General features: G+C 39.9%; 3 protein-coding genes across 5 annotated transcripts; all 3 read right to left on the bottom strand.

The window, feature by feature from the left end:
* Positions 1-14: 14 nt before the first annotated feature.
* LOC108604605 (glycine N-methyltransferase) lies at positions 15-1,317 on the bottom strand. The gene is made up of 4 exons (XM_017994142.1): positions 1,048-1,317; positions 864-991; positions 551-807; positions 15-380 (listed from the first exon to the last, which is right to left on the bottom strand). Exons 1-4 carry the CDS (start codon positions 1,260-1,262, stop codon positions 111-113), a joined length of 870 nt encoding a protein of 289 aa, XP_017849631.1. The 5' UTR covers positions 1,263-1,317; the 3' UTR covers positions 15-110.
* Positions 1,318-1,998: 681 nt separating this feature from the next.
* On the bottom strand, positions 1,999-7,161 carry LOC108601410. Of its 3 annotated transcripts, none has more exons than XM_033294009.1 (7): positions 6,947-7,161; positions 5,296-5,659; positions 5,024-5,238; positions 4,025-4,840; positions 3,632-3,866; positions 3,262-3,563; positions 1,999-3,208 (listed from the first exon to the last, which is right to left on the bottom strand). In XM_033294009.1, exons 1-7 carry the CDS (start codon positions 7,159-7,161, stop codon positions 2,275-2,277), a joined length of 3,081 nt encoding a protein of 1,026 aa, XP_033149900.1. In that variant the 3' UTR covers positions 1,999-2,274. The 3 variants fall into 3 exon arrangements, with proteins under 3 accessions (XP_033149900.1, XP_017844797.1, XP_033149899.1); XM_017989308.1 differs by having other exon boundaries at positions 3,626-3,884; XM_033294008.1 differs by having other exon boundaries at positions 3,626-3,926.
* Positions 7,162-17,961: 10,800 nt separating this feature from the next.
* LOC108602605 (drosulfakinins) lies at positions 17,962-18,481 on the bottom strand. The gene has a single exon (XM_017990743.1). It carries the CDS (start codon positions 18,446-18,448, stop codon positions 18,053-18,055), a length of 396 nt encoding a protein of 131 aa, XP_017846232.1. The 5' UTR covers positions 18,449-18,481; the 3' UTR covers positions 17,962-18,052.
* Between the last annotated feature and the right edge of the window lie 2,197 nt (positions 18,482-20,678).

Consider the following 20,678-nt stretch of genomic DNA (forward strand, 5'->3'; position numbering starts at 1 on the left):
TAAATGAAAAAAGCAACAACTTCCTCTAAGTACAACTAAAAGTTTTTATTATTTTGTGAGTGTGTGTGTGTGTGTGTGATAAGACTTAAACTGATTTAAACTGCTAAGACTTAAGCTCTAGGCTTCTCAATTAAATGTATATAGAATGCTGGATTCTGCACAACGTTCATGTCCTTGAAGTCACCGAAAAGCTTGTGCTTGGCCTGTGCCCCAAAGATTTCGCTTAGGATTTCCGTAAAGCGCTTCAGTCCATGTGGATAGTAGGAGAGACGGAACTCGCTGGAGAGCTTGTTGCCCTCAATCTGATAATCCATGGAAACCAATGATGGTTTGCCACAATAGAACAGCACTGAGGTTTTGATGTCAGCTGTATGACTTGTCTAAATAAATAAAAATATGCATATTAATATATTAAGTGTCAAAGCAAAAGGGCAGCTGTTGATTAGAACGATGTTCGTTGCCTATTTAGTTTGTTATCAGCTATGAAAAATTGCTGTTTAATTGGTTTTAATTGCGTCAACGATGAGCTGGCAAAACGATTTAAACTTACATTATAGTAAATGCTCTTGGCGGGCGTTGAGCCCGTTTCCAATATGTTGTCATAGTTGCGATGATCGATGAGCAGCATGCCGCCAGGCTTCAGGCACTTCTCAAAGTTCTTAATTGCCTGCTTGTGCTCCAGCTGTTCGCCAGAGGCGTCCATCAAGTGAGCAAATGAGTTGCCCAGGCAAATGACAGCATCAAAGCCGTCGCCAATGTGCTCCTGTATGTCATCATAGAGTGTCAGCCAGTTGGCTTCCTCAATAGCTATAGAGCAGATATAGATTAATATAAATATGATTGCTTGAATGGCGTGCACTTACTCCACTTGTCAAAGGCAGCTTCCTTGCGGCGTTGCCAGCGCTCCTTCAGAGCATATTTCAACATTTTGTCTGAGGCATCCACAGAGGTAACATCGAAGCCCTCCTCCAGCAGCATAATGGAGTCCACGCTACAATTGAAATATATATAAGGCTATTGACATATTGTTGCCATATGCTTGCTTACCCCGTGCCGCATGCCACATCGAGCACACGCTTGCAGCCCTTCTGACGCAGCAAGTCCACCAGGAAGTTCCTGTAGTTATCCGTGCGCGAGTTCTTGTCGCCAATGAATATCTCCCAGACCTTGGCCGCCTTGCCATCCGCATACTGATCGCGCACTCCTTCAGCGGATATACCATCTGAACGCGCTACAAACACACTATCGGCCGAGGTGGGCATCTTGAGCTAAAGCACTTTAACACTGGTCAGCAGCACAACACGAAATAAATTTCACGATGCGCCAGCACTTGCCACAATATCTCTGCTTGCGTGAAATCTATTTTCGAATACTCAACAGCTGTCGCGCTATATACTATATGTATCTGTTCTATGTTCTATATAGTCAGTCAGCAGCTAATCTTATCAGTTTTGATTTTGTTTTGACCTGCGCTGGGCTGGTCAACGCCAAGCCGGAAAGCTTCGGCACAAACATTTGCTTTGGAATACGCGACACGTGTGCGCAGGCTTTCACTTTTTTTCTTGTTTTTTGTTTTCGTTTTGGCAGTGACCTTATGTTGACCTTGTTTTGATTAAATAGTGATTGTAAAATTGTTGACAAATAATAGAAATAATAAATATTTTGGTACGAAACTATAACAAACAAGAATATTCATAATTGGAACGTTTGCTATTTAGAACATATACTAAATAACTTAGCTGTGCTAAATATATTTTTAAAATATTACATCAACAAGCTGTAGCACGTCAAGCAATTGTTTATAATGCTACGTGTTAAGTTTGTTACCAAAATATTTAAATTCTATAAATAAGTCAAACTTACCAGCAACACCCAAAAGTAGGCAACGGTTTTGTTAATTGTATAAAATATCAGTTTATTTTGTTTTTAATTAAAAACTATTGCACAGTTTGTTTACTTTATAGTTATTGCACTGCATTGAAAGTCTTAAAATAAAATTATTACTTTTTGTTTGTTTATAAGTTATAAAATTAAGTTGGTTTGTCATATTGCACCTTGATTGAGTTACAGCTTTGAAGTTAAGGAAAACTTACGACTTACAAGTTAATATAAATTAATTTAAGTATGTTATTTAGCGTTTCACGTTTCACAAAAGAATTCTGAGCGCTGCGCTAAAATTGTCTTGGGAAACATAAGCCTGCTTTAGTTATTAATTAATCATTGCATAAATAAGTGTAAGCTTAAGCGACTACAAACTAAGCAAGTTGAGTATTGTTATGGCAAATATCCCAATGAATCTTCAAGTGAAGCGCTGACAGCACGCATGGACTGATAGCTGGCCATGCGACTGCGACTGGCGCTGCTGCGTATGGAAGCGGCCTTCTCCAGCGCCTTGATGTTCATCAGCAGATCATCGGCGCTGCAGGATTTGTGCGAGGCGGCGCTGGAGCTCAAGTGCAGCGGCATAGCCAACGGCAGCATATTGCGCTCCGTGCTAAACGATTCACGCGTGCGATAAATGCCACGACGCGAGGATGCATTGGAGCGACAGCTTTCATTGTTGGCACGCATAACAGGCAAATGTTGCTGCTGTTGCTGCTGCTGCTGCTGGCAGAGACTCTTGATATCTGTGGTCTGGCTAAGCTTCATGTCCGCAAACACAGCTGCAGCCTCAACGCTCTTCTTGACGCTGAGTGCCTCATGCGGCTGTACGGGCTTGCTGCTGCCGCTTATGGTGAACAGCTCGTAGTCCAGTCCCAGCTTCTCGGCAGGCTTGGGCTTGCGATTGACAGCGCGTGGCTTGTGCTGTTTGTTGAGCGAATCCTCGCTAACAACTTGAGCGCTGGAGCGCTGGCGACGATGTGTGCGCTTGCAGTAGCATTTGCTGGCGCTGATGCAGCTATCGGTGTCACACCAGGTGGTGGTGTCCGAATGCGTATTGGCCGAGTCGTGCTCCAGCGTGCTGTTGGGCTCCTCCTCCACCATCGAGCAGTAGCATTTCTCATCCGACTTGCAGGATATTAACGAATGACGATTGCCTGCTGGCTTGCGTGTGTTTACATTCACATTGGCCATGGCCATGTTGCGTTCGTTCTTCTGGCGCAGCTTGTGGTTTAAGTGAGCGGTGCGCAGACTGCAGTAGCAGCGATCGGCAGAGGCGCAAGTGCAGCTCTCCGAGTCATAGCTGCATTCCGAGCAGGAGACATAGCTATAAAATAGATTATGAGCATAGCTCTTGCTACTTATTTATGCTTCACTTACCCGCTGCTGCTGTTGCGATTGAGTCCTTGCAACGCGTGTTCATTGCGCACTACGGAGACATCGGAGCCGCTGGTTGCTGCTCGATTACGCTGATGTTGTTGCTGCTGTGCCTGGCTTTGACTGATGGGCGGTCCAATGATGATGGGTGGCGTCAGTCGCCGTTTGCCGTCAGCTGAAGTGCTTTGTGCATCCTTGGAGCGCGTTGGCTTGGCCAACTTGCCGCGACAGGAGCGAAACTGTCCCAGTTGAAAAACTTTCTTCAGACTCTTGGTATTAAAGAATGTGCGCTTCGGCTTTTGTTGCTGTAAACAAACAAATTAAATTATTGTTTTATATAAATGAAAGTTATTGTTATTGTTTTTACCTGCGCGCCAGTTAGGCTAACTTTAGTGCGCTTTTGTTTCTTCTTCTTTTGACGTCGCATTATGTTCTTGGAGCGTTGGAATAACTCGTCCTGTGTTAGCGTCACGGCCAGCTTAAGCAGAAACTCCTTGTAGATGGGCTTCAGATCGTTAAAGGACATGCCATCCGCATCGATTATGGCATAGAGTATCTCGTCCAGCGAGTGCAGATTCTCGTGCAGCCGAAATTCATTAAACAGTTCACTGAAACCAAGTGGTGAACTAGAAGCACAATTTAAACGATGCCAATCAACCAAACCAAACCTTTTCACCACAAATGCAAACAATGTTAAGCCAACCCCCAGCAGCCAGCAGCAGTCAGTCAACTGCTGCTGACCGCAGTGGTTAGTATGCGTACTCACCCGCCACCACCGCCGCTGCCGCCGCCAAGTTTTCCAGAATTTGTGCGTCGCGCGCCACGCGATTTATAACGCGTTAGTCCGCCCGTGTTGAGAAAACTGCCCGATCTGGGTATAGCTACGCGTGTGAGAATGTCACCATCGCCAGCAGCTGCTGCTGTTGCACCACTAGCTGCCACCAGATCACTCAGCTTGCGTCCATTCATGGAGCTGCCCGCTGCAGGCGTCGGATGCATGCGACTCACATGTCCATTGCTGCAAACTATGTTGTTGCTGCTGCTGCGATTGGCATTGGGCACTGGCGGCGCACGCTTGGTCTTGTGCGACTTGCGCTTGCGCTCCTCCGTGCTGGTTTCCAGCTCTGCCGCCTCATTGATCACATTGCTGTTGCTGCTCAGCGAGCTGCTGGACACGCGCTTCTTGCGCACCGAGCGCGAGGGCGTCGAGCCACTTGTCTTGGGACTGGCCAAGCTGCCGCCGCTGCTGCGAAACGAGCTGCGTCTGCCACCACTGGGCTGCATCTGTGAGCGCGACAAATAATTGGAGCTAGTTAGCGCCGAGCTGCTGGCAATGCTGATGCAGCTGACGCCGTTTTGTTGACGCGGCGTGCGTCGCTTCGTGCTGCGCGCCGAGTTGCTGCTCACGTGTGCCATGAGGCTCTGGTAAAGCGTAGCGGCTATAACTATGGCATCCTCTGTGCTCTTGCAGATGAAGCCGTGACACTCCAGCACTTTGGGTGCGCTGGCCGAGCGCATCACCACAGCAAAGATGGGCGCATGCAAATGCTGACTTTGCTCCAGCGCCAGTTGCTCCAAGGAGCTGCAAGGAATATAAATAAATATTTAATTAATTTCCAGAGCTCTTTCTATTATTCGTTTTTATTGTATTATGCATTTTTAATAAACTCTGTTATTCCCAAATTGATGTCAGACTCTTTAACAGATCTTTAACAGATCGTTAACAGATCTTTGAGTAGTAAATTGTTTTTGTTTTCGGACTTACCTTAGCGGCTGAAATAATGCAGTCTTGTCTATATTATCAGGATCGGTTATTAGCGGCAGAAAGGCGGCGCCGCCATCAGTTTCGGATATGACAAACTTTACCGCCGACCATACAGCAATATTATGGAATGGTGTTATATTCGCATCGCTATCCTCCGAATTGCTCTTGATGCGCAAACCCGTAGCGCATATATCCAAAGAGCCCGACTTAAGCTGCTGTTTAAATAATACATTTTAATTTATGCGCAAATTAATTTGCTTTTCGGCACTCACCTTGTTGCTCACCTCAGCCAGATAGAGCTGACGCAGTGGCTCTTGCAAGCCCTGCAAGCTGGTCACCTTGTCTTTGAGTGGCAGACAGCCCAGGCAGGTGACATCGAAGCTATTTGTAGCATCCTTGGCAACATCGGTGAACAGCTGCTCAATCTGCGCCTGCACGCTGTTGCTAATACGCTGCACATCGTTCTTCGCAGCCTCAGCTAGCACCTTGGCCTGGTCGCTGGACTCCTGCAGAAAGCTGGAAAGCGAGCGTGGACTGTCGCCGGACGTGCTGGCCAGTTCACTGCGTCCGTACATAATGATCGAGCGTGTGCGATGCGAGCCGCGCGGATCGTCCAAACGATTGCTGCGCATTGATCTGAGTGAAGTGACAGAATGTTAGGCAAAAAATATAGAACACACTTAAAAGCTTAAAAATAAACTCACATTCTTTTCTTGAAATATAAAAAGCGCAAAATTTAAATAGAAATGTTACCTAGTCGCTGATATAATGAACGCTGTGCAATTTAAATGCAAATGATTCGACTTAACTATAACACAATATGCATAAATTACATAATTATAGCTTTTAAGTAACTAAATATTTATTTGTAATACTTTTTATTTACATTTAAAGTTTATATAATTTGAACTAGTTTGCTGCTGATGTCTCAATCGCATGAGCTAACAATGTTATTGTTATAGTTTCAAACTAATTTATAATATTTATAGCGCCAATTTGAGTTTCTTCTTGGAATTAATCATAATTTTGTGGGCATACTATATCCGCAGAGCTATTGATTTATTATTGGCGCTTTGAGTTCTTCAGTAATTGTGTGACAAAAGTTAAAAGGTTTATATTTGTGAAAGTTTAGCGCACGATTCACTTCAAAATTTTGCATGTCTTTTGTTAACAATTTGCATAGATTAGCGTATGAGTGTGTGTGTGTGTGTGTGTGTGTGTGTGTGTGTATCTGTGTGTGTTTGCTAATATGAATTGTGAAGGTTTTTGCTTATGCATTGACAAAGTGATTGTCGCAGCATCCTGCTGACAAGCGAGAGCGAGAGAGACGCAAGAGTTAGGCGCGTCAGCAACTGGTTGAGAACCACGCAGCAAGCAGCGCTGCTGGCAGCAGCATCAGCATCATTGTTGGCTTTGTGCTCAATTGCGGCCAGTTGACCGTTAGTTGACATCAAATCGAATCGAATCTTGTAGCTCTTTTGGGGAGAACGTTTGCTTGGCTATTTTGAATATGAATGAAATTGAGTTGAGCGAGCAGCAACTGGAGTGTCGCATTGCCAGCGAAAAGTTTTCTTTTTTAATCAATTAAGCGACGACGCCGCCGCCGCTCAGATGTGTGTCGATCGTTTTGATATAATTATGCATACATACATCATTATCTACGGCAAGTGTTGGCTGATTTGCTTTTATTTTAACTGCCCGCTTGCTTACATTTCTCTCGTTTTTTGGCTTTTCTCCATTAACTGTCACCAGCAGCAGCAGCCACAAAACACAAACCACAGACTCAAACTCAGACTCAGACGTAAACATTTAAACATTTTGAATAACTAACTGTAACTTATGGAAATCGACAAAACGGTAAAAGCAGCGTTTGTGGCTTTTACGCTGCTTTTTACATGTGTGAGAATGAAAGTGTTCACTCACCTGGTATCATCAAACATTAGATCGATCTTTAGCTTGTAGATGGAATTGCGACTGACACTGGAATTGTTCTCAAGCTGATCATTGTCCAGCAGCCGAAAGCCGGATGAGTTGCTATTGCTGTTGCTGGTGCTGCTTGGCGGCTTGCGGGAACGCACCGAATTCATTTTCTTTAATGCCACCGCCGTTTGTGTATCCAATTTACAGCTGGTGACCATTATCGCCCCCAAACGTTGTGGCTGTGGCAGTTGCCACAAAATATTTATGTACTTAACTTTTGTTTTTAGTGCAATTTGTGTGCAATTAGCGTTAAATGCAATTCAATTATGCACATTGAATGTTAATTTCTGGGCAACATTTCTTTTGTTTTTAGATACGCGCGCACACTGAGCTTGGAGTTTAGTTAACACTTTGCATAGATATTTGTTTTATTATTTTTTGCAGCAGCAGGCAACGCTGTTGGTTGCTTGTTAAGGTGTTGGCGTGTGTGTAGTTGTGTGGCCATTCGTGTTGGCTCATTAATTAGCTGCTTTGTAGCGTTAAAAAGCACAGACAAGAAGAAGAAAACAAAAAATTATAATTAAAATTGAAAACAGTTTTTTGTATGTTGTGCTTTCCTGCAGGAAAATATGCGCGCTTGGGTTGCAGGCTAATTAATTGCAGCATAAAATGCAATTGTTGTACTGGAAAAATGTTAACAATTTGCGCCCAAGGCAAACATAAAGCACATTATTTTATTGTATTGCACTACAAATAAAAAACAAAGCAAACGCGCTAATTTGACGCTCAGCATGTGTGTGTGTGTATTAGATACTACTACTTTCACTGTAGCTAGATAATTATATATATATTTTTTGCTATAATTAGCAAAATGCTGTTTGGCGTACACACACACTCAGAAACAAATACAAACAAACACACAATTGTGTATAACACACACACTCACTCACTTTGGAGTTGCACTAAACGTTTTGGTGTTGCACTTCCGATTCTTTTGTAGTAAAACTTACAACACGCTGCGCTTAACTTAACCGTGCGCGTTGACTGCCAAACTGCGACTGCGCGTAAGCGCCAAGCCAAGTTTTCGAGCTGTCGATGCGCGTCAAAGAAAAACTAAGCAACAACTTCAACTTCAAAACTGAGCCAGCGCTGCTGCTGTCTGCACCGAGCTGGCCAAAAGAAATGGCCAACATAAGAGCGCAACAGCAACAGCAACAACAACAGCAGCTAGTGGCTACAATATAAACTCTGGCGTAAGTGGGTAGCGTCTGAAAGCTTTAGACTGAAGATGAACGAGACCATTCGCTTGTAGCAACAATACCAACTTGCTCAACTTTAAATGTTGCTGCTGTTGAATGCTGTTGCTGGCGTGTATGGTAACAAATGTTAAGCGCAGTAACCTTATTATGTACCTGAACAATGTTTGGCATTATAATCACACTTTGGGGCGCGCTTAGGTTGAATGGCTTTGGCAAGACTTATTTGAGCAACTTGTCAGCTTGTTGCTTGTTGCCCCAATGTCAATAGCAAGCGCTGAGGCTGTGCCGGCAACAACTATTGGCAACAACATGCTCACATGTGTCTCAGATTGTTGCTGCTGCTGCTGCTGCTGCTTTACGCAAGACTCCAGCAACTCCAGAGACTCGACTTGCAGTGCTTTCGAAATCAATGACCGTGGTCAAGTTTAGTAAAATATAATTAACGTGCCGCGCACTGTTGTGTGTAGTACAGTGTAGTATTATAAATTGCATTTAATTGCTCATTTTGCTTTGACTGGCGCGCACTCTAGCATAGAACAGGCCAACAAAGCAAAAGCAACAACAGCAAATTCAATTAAGCCTGGCTTAGAACATTAAAACTTTATACTTTGTTCATAAAGTTTGACTACATTTAGCTTTTCAACTTTCCCAGCCAATTAGAAATCGAACTTTGCTAGCTTTATGGGCCTAATTTTAGTATAAACAACACATATATTATATTATATTAATTTAGCTTAGTTCGATTTGCATAATTCAATTTGCGATCGTTTGTTTTGCAATTGTTTGGCTGTCCAGCGTGTTATTGTGTTATTCATGAGATAACAGTATAGAGTTACGACTAATTAAATAAACAAAAACAAACAACAGCTAACATAGCAAACTAATCGCCAGCCATTGTATTTGTTTGTGTGTGTGTGTGCTGCGGCTGCTGCTTTGATTAACTCTTACTTTCTTGCAACTCAAAGACGCAGATGCCGCAAGGGTTAAGGCAGACTCACTTGCTTTTCTTTACGTGCCAACGATGATGATGCTAAAGATGCCTGTGCGCTGATAAGGCGGAAAAACCAGTTCATAAAGCACTGGCCCTTTTGCAGTACCGTTAACTAGCCGTTGCAGCTTTTACTTTTCATTTCAATTCTTAGGGTTTGTTTACCTTTTATGCGTGCTTGCCTGTCTGCCTTGCCTGCCTGCCTGTCACATAATTCATTCGCTAAATAAATATATAGTATGTTTATTAACCAGTTAACGCAATTTACCGATGTACTCGAGTGTATAATTTCGGCAACTGTTTCGTTTTGTTTGCTGCTTAGGCGCCGCTGCCGCCGCTGTTGCCGTTGCCGTTGCTGGTAATTTATTTAACTGCCAAGACATGATCTCATGTTCAGCGTGCTCATCACTTTCTCTGTCCAATTCTCTATGGCTGGCGTCTGTCTTTAATTGTTTTAGGTTGCCTCTTTTACTTAATCGTAGTGGCAATATAACAACAACTATTTAACAATTAGTCGTACACTTTAGCTCTGCCCAAAGCCTATGCATGCCTGAAGATATTGCAGCTACAAATGCGTATCTCAGCTCTATGGATGCAGCGCTCTTGGGTTACGCTTGATTCCTTTCCTTTGCTGGGCCTCTCTTGTGTCCAACACTGCGTATCTGACGGCCACTTGCAGTGCAGTCGAACAGATTTTCATTAAGTTTACAGCTAGCTGGCACCAGGCATTACCTTCAGATTGCACTTGACCAAGTCAGCTTACTAAATAAATTGGGAGCTGCACAAGCGTTTTTTGGCATAACTTTGTCAACAATTAACCGATTCGTGTACTGATTTGCTACTTTATGCTGGTATTAATGCCCAAAACAAAGTTGCTTCATTATATTTGCGATTATGCAACTTTTAAATTTCGACGAATTTTGGCAATTTGAGTAAGGGGTAACACTGCATTTTATGCAAAAATATCGAAAATCCTAACATTGCCAAATTTTAATGCAGTTTTATTAATATGCATCTCATGAGTCTAACAATGCATAAATCTCTGAAATCGGTTGCCATTTCGCTGACTTAGAGCTTAACAAAGATTGATATTTCATGTAAAAATTTCTTGTTTGTTTACTATTTTGTTCTTAACTTCGCCAAATAATTTTCATATCATACATGCTTATGCTTATTTTAATTGTGCTTTTCACACCAACATAAAGAGGTATAACACATTTTGATCGGATTTTTTTTAGCTGAGTTATACCTTCGCAAAGCTTGAAATTAAACAAAAAGTAGCTCTGCCGTTTTGATTTTATTGCCATAATTTTGTCAAAAACATTTTTTCATTGATCAAACACAACAGCATATGTTTATTAAGTAGCTCATGAGTAAATTAAGCCAAGGAACTCTTCAGTCCGATTTTTTTTGGCTGAGATATAGCTTCTCAAAGTGACTAGAAATGAAGACGGCATCATTTTTGGCAAAAATTTACAGGGGTTATCACGTTTTTTGCCAAAATATATCGAAAACTTAAAACTTCCAAGTTTTGAATGTAGTTTTATTCTTATGCATCTCAGAGTCTAACAATGCATGAGACTCCGAAATCGGATGCAATTTCGCTGAATTTACGGGCTTTATTCAAAGTTGGCGATATTGACACGAAAATGTTTGTCTTGGTTTGGTGTTACTGATTTTGTTCATGTAACTTCGCTCAAATAATTTTTATATCGAACAAACTTATACCCTATTTTAACTGTGCTTTCAACACAAACATAAGCACGTATAAGAACAATTAGATCGGATTTTTTTAGCTGATTTATAGCTTCGCAAAGTTGAAAATTAATAAAGTAGCTCTTTGGCATTGGATTTATAGGCCATAACTTTGTCAAAACATTTTTTTTATTGATCAAACTTAACAACATATGTTTATTAACAATCTCATGAGTAAATTAAGCCAAAACACTCTTCAGTCCGAATTTTTTTGGCTGAGATAATAGCTTCTCGAAGAGAAAGTGATAAGTAATGAAGACGGCATCATTTTTTGGAATAAAATTTACAGGGGTTACATCATCGATTTTTGCCAAAATATTGAAAACCGTAGACTTTCCAAGTTTGAATGTGGTTTTATTCTTAGCGTATATCACGAGTCTGAACAAATGCATGAAACTCGGCAATGGATGCGATTTCGCTGATTTACGGGCTTAGCAAAGTGCGGTAATTTCAAACAAAAATGTGTCTTGTTTGGTTTACTATGTGTTTGTTCATTGTAACTTCGCCAAAACTCCTTTTTATTGATCCTGGATAAGGCTCATTTTTAATTCTGCTTTCCACACATATGGCATAAGGAACGTATAGAACAATTAGATGGATTTTTTTTAGCTGATTATATGCTTCGCAAAGTTGTGAAATTAAACAGAATAAGTAACTCTTCGCATTGGATTTATTGCCATATTGGACTTTGTCAAAAACAATTTTTTTTAGGCTATATAACTGCAATCAGCGCATATTTTATTTATTTTACAACGTCATGAGTAAAATTAAGCCAAAGAACCGTCAGTGTCGATTTTTTTTGGCTGAGATAATAGCTTCTCAAAGTTAGAAAGTGGATAGAATGAAGACGCTGGCATCATTTTTGCAAAATTTAACGGCTTCACATCACGATTTTTTGCCAAAAATAGTTGAAATCGTAGACTTTCAAAGTTTGAATTGCAGTTTTGTTCTAACGCTCGTCACGAGTCAGGGACAATGCATGAAATCGTACAATCGGATGGCAATTTCGCTGAATTACGTTTATCAAAAGTGCGGGTTATTTCAAAAAAATTGTCTTGTTTTTAGCTAATTTTTTTCAATGAACTTCGCAAATAATTTTTTATATCAGACCTGAATTAAGCTCATTTTAATTCTGCTTTCCACACAAGCATAAGGACGTATAGAACAAAGCATTTGATTTTTTTTAGCTGAGTTATAGCTTCGCAAAGTTGTAGAAATTAAACATAAAGTAACTCTTCTGTAGATTTATTGCCATAACTTTGTCAAAAACAATTTTTTAGCTATTAAACTCAACAGCATATATTTATTTAACGTCATGAGTAAATTAAGCCAAAGAACTCGTCAGTGCGAATTTTTTTTGGCTGAGATATAGCTTCTCAAAGTTAGGAAGTGTATAAAATGAAGACGGCATCAATTTTGGCAAAAATTTACAAAAATTTACATCACGATTTTTGCCAAAATATTGAAAATTCTAACATCTTTCCAAGTTTGAATGTAGTTTTATTCTTACGTATCTCACGAGTCTAACATCATGAAACTCGGCAATCGGATGCAATTTCGCTGAATTACGGTTTATCAAAGTGCGGTATTTCAAAAAAATTTGTTAATGTTGTTTTATATTTTTGTTTTCATAAACTTCGCAAATAATTTTTATATCAGACCTGATTAAGCTCATTTTAATTCTGCTTTCCCATCAAGCATAAGGACGTATAGACAATTAGATTGGATTTTTTAGCTGAGTTATGCTTCGCAAAGGTTTGAAATTTAAACATAAAGTAATCTTCTGCAGTTGATTATTGCCATAACTTTGTCAAAACAATTTTTTAGCTATTAAACTCAACAGCATATATTTATTTACAACGTCATGAGTAAATTAAGCCTAAAAACACTTCATTGCGATTTTTTTTGGCTGAGATTTAGCCTCTCAAAGTTAGAAAGTGATGAAAAATGAAGACGGCATCATTTTTGGCAAATATTTACAGGGTATCACGATTTTTGCCAAAATATTGAAAATCGTAAGACTTTCCAAGTTGAATGTAGTTTTATTGCTTACGTATCTCACGAAATCTAACAATGCATGAAACCGGCAATCGGATGCAATTTTCGCTGAATTACGGCTTTCAAAGTGCGGTATTTCAAAAAAAATTTGTCTTGTTTGTTTACTATTTTGTTCATAACGTCGCCAAATAATTTTTATATCAGACCTGATTAAGCTCATTTTAATTCTGCTTTCCACACAAGCATAAGGACGTATAGAACAATTAGATTGGATTTTTTTTTAGCTGAGTTAATAGCTTCGCAAAGTTTGAAAATAAGCAAAAAGTAACTCTTCAGCATTGGATTTATTGCCATCGCCACTTTGTTGCAACTTTTATATGTCAAAGTAAAGCATAAATATTTATTTACAACGTCATGAGTAAATTAAGCCAAAAAAACACTTCATTGCGATTTTTTTTGGCTGAGATATAGCTTCTCTAAGTTAGAAGTGATAAAGAAAATGAAGACGACATCATTTTTGCAAAAATTTACAGGGGTTACATCACGTTTTTTGCCAAAATATCGAAAATCTAAAAACTTCCAAATTTGAATGCAGTTTTGTTAAGATGTATCTCAAGAGTCTAACAAGGCATAACACTCTGAAATCGGACGCCATTTCGCTGAGTTAGAGCTTATCAAAGCTTGATATTTCACAGAAATTTGACTTGTTTGTTTACAAATTTGTTCATAATTTGGCGAAATCTAAGCAAATCTATTAAATATTTATGCTCATTTTAATAATGCTTACTGCGAGAATATAACGTTGTATGAATCAGACAAATCCGATTAGATTTGGCTGCGTTAGAGCCTTTCAAACTTTGATAGTTGTCTTGTTTGTTTACTATTTTGTTCATAGCTTGGCTGTTTTACAACAACAACAAAACCTTTTGTTACATCAACAACCAAAAGTTGCACGTCAAGAATCAAAGGATGTATTGTATGTATGTATATTCAATAAATCTATTTGTTTTTTTAATGCTAGAGAAATTACTTACCTTACTTACCTTGTATACTTACCTACGTCATATAAACCAGCATTCAGTTTTACCCAATTCAAATTGAACTTTTGCGTTCAAAATGAATTTAGTTCTTTTTAAATTAAACATATCTAAGTTTTGAACAAAGCTATGACAAAATGTTGTTTAAATTGCAAACTTTTAGAAGCTCTAACTGCGCAAAATCTAATCATAGATGACTGTATAATAGTTTTAAGTTGCTTTGAGGCGCGCAATTAACATGATTATAAACTTGATTACTGTGAAATGTATTTAGTCAAGTTATGAACAAGAAATGTAAGCGTTTAGGACATAAATACGCAAAGCAACGCTTTAAGCTTAAAGAAACTCATGAGAACTGAATTAATCAATTAATGAACATTTGGTTTGTTTTCTTTTTAACTCAAATTGTTTGTTTGGCTGCCATATTGCGTAATAATTGTTTTTTAACACAAAAGCTTGTTGCATCAGCTGAGTACTTGATCTATATTCCCAAAAAATTGGTAATTGCGATGCATATCTATATCTTGGGTATAACTTTCATCAGACAAATACTTGATTGCAGCAAGGGTGCTTCAAATTGGGCTAACAGAAAATTTGGCGCCAGCAACAAACGAAATTGTTGTTGCGTCACGCCCCACACACAACAACAACAACAACAGCAGCAACATGAACAACAACAAACATAATAACAATTGTCACATTGTATGCTCTATAGCTGTTATGGCATATAGCAAACTACAACAACAACAATTACTGGCTGCGTTTCTTTTGCGTTTTTGGCCAACACGTTTGCTGATACTTTTATGCGAAACAATATATTCGTGTAGAAAAGTTTAAAGTGTGGATTTTATTATGCGCGAAAATAAAATGATATTGCAGTTTCGACAACCAGTGAAAACTTGCAAACTTTTGCTGACAAAGCGGCGACTGCATAAAAATGTAATTAATTTAAATAAAATTTGTCAAATTGATCAGTTTTGTGTTGTTTAACATAAGCTGCCTTTATATATGCGGTATGTTTGTTGGCTGTTGTGGTATGCATTGTCTGATTGTGCAAATGACTTATTAAGACAATAAAAGAAATGCTAAACAATGGGCCTGAGCCATAAGTTGAGCGCATTACGCCGTAGATAATGAAATCTAGCGAAAGAAATTTTTGCTCAAAAAAGCGTGACGCATGCCGCTCATGCTCATGAACTCTGCGCCCATAAATTGCCACAAGCCGACAGACATACTGCCAAGATCATATGCATATAGCTCTAGTTAGCAAGTCCCTTAGCGGTAACTGAAGTTCTTATGATAATTCATTGTAGTTTTAAATGTTTTTATGGCAATAACTGCATAAAAATTTGAAATACTTTTCATTCTTTTCTTCGACTTTCATTTATTTCGGTCAGTTTGGCGGTTTCGGTGGTTTGTGGGTCAGGCCTAGGCACATGTTGAAGGCGTACTTCAAGCTGCAAAATTATAGTAGTTGTTGTCGGCTCATTGACACCATCAGATTGTTGGCTTAAAGCTGTTAACTGTGTTGTTTGGCGCACAGTTATTAACATAATTCTAGTGTTGAGTGCTGGGCTTAGCACGCTTAGCCAAATTGCAGGCGAAAGTTTAAAGGCAAACACCCGCACTCTGAGCAGTCTCCAATTATATTTTGTTGATTTTACATTTATTTAATTAACAGTTATAATTGTTAATTAGCAGTAGCCATATATGCGGAGCAGCTAATTATAAATTGCATTGCAAGCTGATTTATTAGCACATTCTTAGCGCTTAGATAAAAGTACAGTTAAACTAGCAGTAAATGTTTGATTGGCAATGTCTCGACGTGTATGCTAGCCAACTTATAAGGCTAGCTTACATGGTTATGTGAGTATGTGTGTGTGTGTGTGTGCTAACATTTGTTTGTAGCCAGGAGTTAGTTATGGCGCTGACCCAGCTAAAGAACTGGCTTGCTACCTGCTCTAACTTGCAGCTGCTCTGCGCATCGATGCTCCAGTTTCTTCTAAGCCGCAGACCTGTCACGCAGCCAGTGTCGAGGAGAAAATCAGCTAAAATAATTGCAAGAAAACTCGAGATCCCTGCTTGCAAAAGCAAAGCGAACAGTAAATGCGGCCAACATACATTGAGAGATGCATGGGGGCAAGCAGTGGCAAAACGACTTAGTCGATCTTGATTCAATTGCAATTGAAGTGCACAGCAACTGCATAGGAAATAATTGTGCCTGTCTGCAGCTTATAATGGCAACAAATATAGACGCATTTGTAGTACAGTTTGTCATTTGACAAGTTAGCACTTAAAGCCAATGACCGTTTGTTTGCATTGATTGACTGATTGCTGCTAGAGCGCGTGCTAAGTTATTAATGAGCCACACCGGGCGTATGATTTATATTTAGTGCAGGGCTTACCTATAGCTTTAGCAACATGTATGTAAATCCATTGGTTATTGTTATTATTTATTGTTATTACAGTTCGGCACACAATATATGATTGTTATTCACTTTGGCAAGCACAGTTTATTGCCACTCGAGGCAACACTTTCAAAAACGCTGCAGCCGTGGCAGCAACCGTAACGCATGAAGTCAATAACGAGACTAAGACTCAAAGCGCAATTTAGTTACGTCCAAGCGCAACATTCAAACTGCAGTCGGTTGCGTTTGCCGATGCTGCAGTCGCTTCGGGTTATGTGCCAACAAGCTTAGAGCTTACGCTTACGCCGGCTTGAAGTGACAGCTATTGCAGCTTAGCCAAAATTTGCATAGCCGCCGTAGGGGCTGCTTATACCTATAATTAAGACACTTACTGCCTGCATTAGCTGCAATTTATGTCTACTGCAATTGTCTAATACGCATATTGTTTTTTGGCAGGCATTCGTGATCTCAAGCTGTCCACCTTGACTTCAAGACAATCCTTGCGCTCGTCTCATTGGAAAAGTGGAAAAACCTGCGTGGGCACTGCCCCAAATTTTCGCTAAAGCTTGCGCTCAATTTGGAACCGTCAGATTTGACCAATATTTATATTTTGAAGTAACCGTTAGACTAAACGCGCGTCTCAAGGTGGCCTGGTCATATTAATTTATGCTTGGCTATAGAAACAGGTTCGCTACGACTCTAACAAGAAATGGGTCAATCTAAGAGAATGCTGTTGTCAGCCTTCATTGGCGGCTGCGCGGCTTCAAAAGCAAGTGACGGGTTTTGGGCTTTGTTGTTGCGCTGGACTCCTGCCTTACCATAGCTTTAATTCTTTTATCTTTACTTGCTGCAAGTAGAAATTGTGCCAAGCAATTGAGGCAAGCAAGCTCTATTTAGTTTATTCGGCTATTGGGAATCCCAAACGGGCGTGTATGTTGATTGGGAGCACATAGCTTACAGCAAAATTGGATCACCTGTGCCTGGGCTACCTATTTAAATGCAAATGCTAATGAATATTTTATGAAGCATTAGATATTTATCAGAATTAATGCAAAACAAGCTATGTGCAAAATATTGTAAAGTATTTATAACTATTAAAAAGCTAAATTAGTCACCAAGAATTTACCAGAAACTTTAATATTATATTATAAAGTTTTAATACTTTATAACTTGTTTGTTATTTAGAAATGACAATCGCTCTGCTAAATATAGATTCTACGCTGTTTAATAGCTACATAATAATAGAATACATAATGGACACGCAACAATTTGAATATCTAACAGCTGCGCTGTACAAATTTCATTAACAGCTGCTGCTTAAAAGTTTCATTAACAGCTGCGCTGTTAAAAATTAACATTAACAGCGCGGCTTGCAGCACTAGTTAGCAGTTTATATAGTGAGTGAGCAATGCTGCTAAGTGTGGAGCCAGCTATGTTATGTTATCAAACACTGTCCAAAAGTATGCTACAGCTTTAAATTAATTAACAGACAAAATGCAATTTCCATGCGTAAATATATTTTATTTACTTTGAGTTATAAATTTAGATTGTAGTTTCAATTTAATATAATGTGTGTATGTATTTATATCGTATGCACGTGAATATAAGCATAATTACTATTTACAAAAGCAAATCATTCCTAGAAAGCCCCAATATGTTGTCCCTTAACGTCCAAATCTCATGTGTCCATAGTCATCGAATTGATCCTCACCGCCACGCTTGCCAAATCTCATGTGTCCATAGTCATCGAAACGCTTGGAGCGCTCACCTTCAGCGCTGTCCAGCAAGAGATCCAAAGCCATGGGTAACTTTGAGCGTGAAGCTTGATAAAGTTTTGAGCCTAGCCAGATGGCGCGTTGATTATGACGTCCTGCAGAGAAGCGTGCCAAGGGTATGCCAGCATCGTTATCTGTTTTGGGTTCCAGTTCACGCAATTGCAATTCCTGCTTGGTTGATTCCAAGCTGGCGCTTTCAGTTTGCACCACAAGCAATAGATAAAGTCCCAAGAGCAGCAGCCAAAGGCAGGCTGTAAAGCAGTTGTTGCTACTGTTTGGCTGCATCCTTACAGCTGTTCAAGGTGCGAATGAATTCAAAGTCAACTGGGATCAGCTTATATAGTGCGCATCCTGTGCTGACGAAACATCCCTGCTTGACTTATTAATATGCCGCGGCAGAACTCAAAGCTAATGCAGTTATGGAAGCTTGACAGCTGATTGACGTGAAAAGTCAATAGAAAATTAAATTGTTAAGCGCTGAGAAAATTGAATTATCTCTAAGCAGGTAGCTCGCTGTGTAAACAAATGTACATTTAATAAACTCCACACAGCAAAAGATAAAAGACAAAGAAAGCGGCGCTGAAGCTTCAGCTGCTCACGACTTGGTTGCTGCTCTTTGTTGAGTTCATTGATGATAAATAGTTTCAATTAAATGTGTGACGCCGCCGACGCTGCCTACCTAATCCACTTGAGTTGCAGCCAAGGTGGCATCAAGTTGAGCAAGTTGTTGGAGACTGGCGTGTCAAGTGGCTAAAACTCCCTGCCTACAATTGACCGCATTGAGCGTCTATGTGGCTTGTCTAAAAGAATGCCATTTGCTGACCGGATTGACCGCATTCCAAAGATTCAATCGAACTACACAAATACACTGGCACATGGCCCAAACCACACACACACAAACACACAGAAAGAGACAGAAAGAGATAGAGTTGGTATATAAAAGACCAAATTAACAGCTATAGAGAAGAAAAAAAGTATCTATGAATTTATCAATAAACAAACCGCAATCCAATGCCCAGAGCCAACTCTCTGCTTTGAGCCGCAGGTTTGTCAATAATAATACGTACTCCCAAAACCAGTAACCGAGCTGGCTGGGCGACCCACAGAGAGTCGTCTTGTAGCTGTGTGCAAAAAGCAAGCAAAGTAAACATTAGAAGCCAAAGCACATGCAATACACAACTGTGTGGAACGTAGCCGGCAATACTTGTGGATGCTATGATCGCAACAATGTCTGCGATGGCAACTCTTATACTTACAGGTGCGGCTCTGCTGTACAGGTTTATGCTATTTATGCTCAAATGCTTTTTATTCCATAAATTTGTCACAAGAAAGCGAACATAAATTTACTTTGTTAGCAAACAGTGTTATGTCGATAATTGGCATTAGCAATTGCAGTTAAAGTTATGAATCAAGAAATTTGAGTAGCTTAAGCAGCTGCTACTTAGAAATTTTGTTAATTTTAGCGAGCACGCACTGTATTTAACGCATGTTTGGCCATAACATGCGACTTAGACTTTTAATCAAGCAGATAAGTATTGGCAGTTGCTACGTGATTTATATTAAGTATACGTAGCTGCTAGATAAAACAATGTTAAGCAGCGCGCTAGCTATAGATTATAAGCTGTGTTTTTTTCTATAACAATAATTAAAGAGCAGTGGTCAACAGGTGTGTTTTTGATATACGTTTTATGGCCGATGCTTCAAATGCGCCGCAGCAATATTTTAGGCTAAAGTTGCGCATATGTGTCAAACAAAGTTCTGTTAACTATTTTGAGTATAAGCTTAGTTTAAGACTATGAATGCTGGGCACTGGGCCCTCTTTTATGGTACAGCATGTGTTTTAAAGACGCTATAGGCTGCTTGACCAGCTGCCCAAGTCGTTTGGCTTGGTATTCCAGTAAAACTGGTAAACAACAACGAGAAAAAAATGATTTCTTGCCGCATTTTCTTGTTGCATAAATGTGGAATTTCCATAAAGCCAACGGCAGCACGGCAACGACTGTGTGCTGCTGACACAGTCAGCTCCAACTACAACAACTGGTCAGGAGAAATGCCAAGCTGTGTGGCTGTTGCCGAGTACTTGTCCTCATCATCAAAAAGGCGAGACGTTTGCCGAAAATTGGCAAAAGGCAAGCGACGCGTTTAGGCAGCGCTAAATTAAATTGCAATACAGGCTTAACTTATGCAACTGGCAACTGGAACTGCCAATTTTGAATTATATATACGACATATAGCGCCTGCTGGCCAATTAGGTAATACGCACATAAACTTACAAAAAGTCGCGCCATAAAGCGAGACTATAATTATGCAGCCCATAAGCCAAAAGTGCTGATGCAACTGATTGTCATAAGCGACTACCCAATGTATCTGTAATTGTATCTCAGCCGCTCAGTCGACCCAGTGTTAACGGCAAGTTAAAGTTGAAGCTGCTGATGGTCAAGTGAAGTAAGTGAAATCGACAGCCTCGCTCTGCCACGCCCTTCACAGAATTATTGTCTGCTATTGTTTCGAACAT

This window comes from Drosophila busckii, chromosome 3R, assembly GCF_011750605.1.
Source record: "Drosophila busckii strain San Diego stock center, stock number 13000-0081.31 chromosome 3R, ASM1175060v1, whole genome shotgun sequence".
Classification (NCBI taxonomy): domain Eukaryota; kingdom Metazoa; phylum Arthropoda; class Insecta; order Diptera; family Drosophilidae; genus Drosophila; species Drosophila busckii.

Excerpts from the sequence above, each read along its gene's own strand:
- LOC108604605 (XM_017994142.1), bottom strand. The coding sequence starts at position 1,262 with ATGCCCACCTCGGCCGATAGTGTGTTTGTAGCGCGTTCAGATGGTATA. Across the intron at positions 992-1,047 it reads GATGTGGCATGCGGCACGGG|CGTGGACTCCATTATGCTGC; the intron begins GTAAGCAAGCAT and ends TTTCAATTGTAG. Across the intron at positions 808-863 it reads AGCTGCCTTTGACAAGTGGA|CTATTGAGGAAGCCAACTGG; the intron begins GTAAGTGCACGC and ends TCTGCTCTATAG.
- LOC108601410 (XM_033294008.1), bottom strand. The coding sequence starts at position 7,161 with ATGGTCACCAGCTGTAAATTGGATACACAAACGGCGGTGGCATTAAAG. Across the intron at positions 3,927-4,024 it reads GGCAGCGGCGGTGGTGGCGG|GTTTGGTTTGGTTGATTGGC; the intron begins GTGAGTACGCAT and ends TGTGGTGAAAAG. Across the intron at positions 3,564-3,625 it reads TTAGCCTAACTGGCGCGCAG|CAACAAAAGCCGAAGCGCAC; the intron begins GTAAAAACAATA and ends GTTTGTTTACAG.
- LOC108602605 (XM_017990743.1), bottom strand. The coding sequence starts at position 18,448 with ATGCAGCCAAACAGTAGCAACAACTGCTTTACAGCCTGCCTTTGGCTG.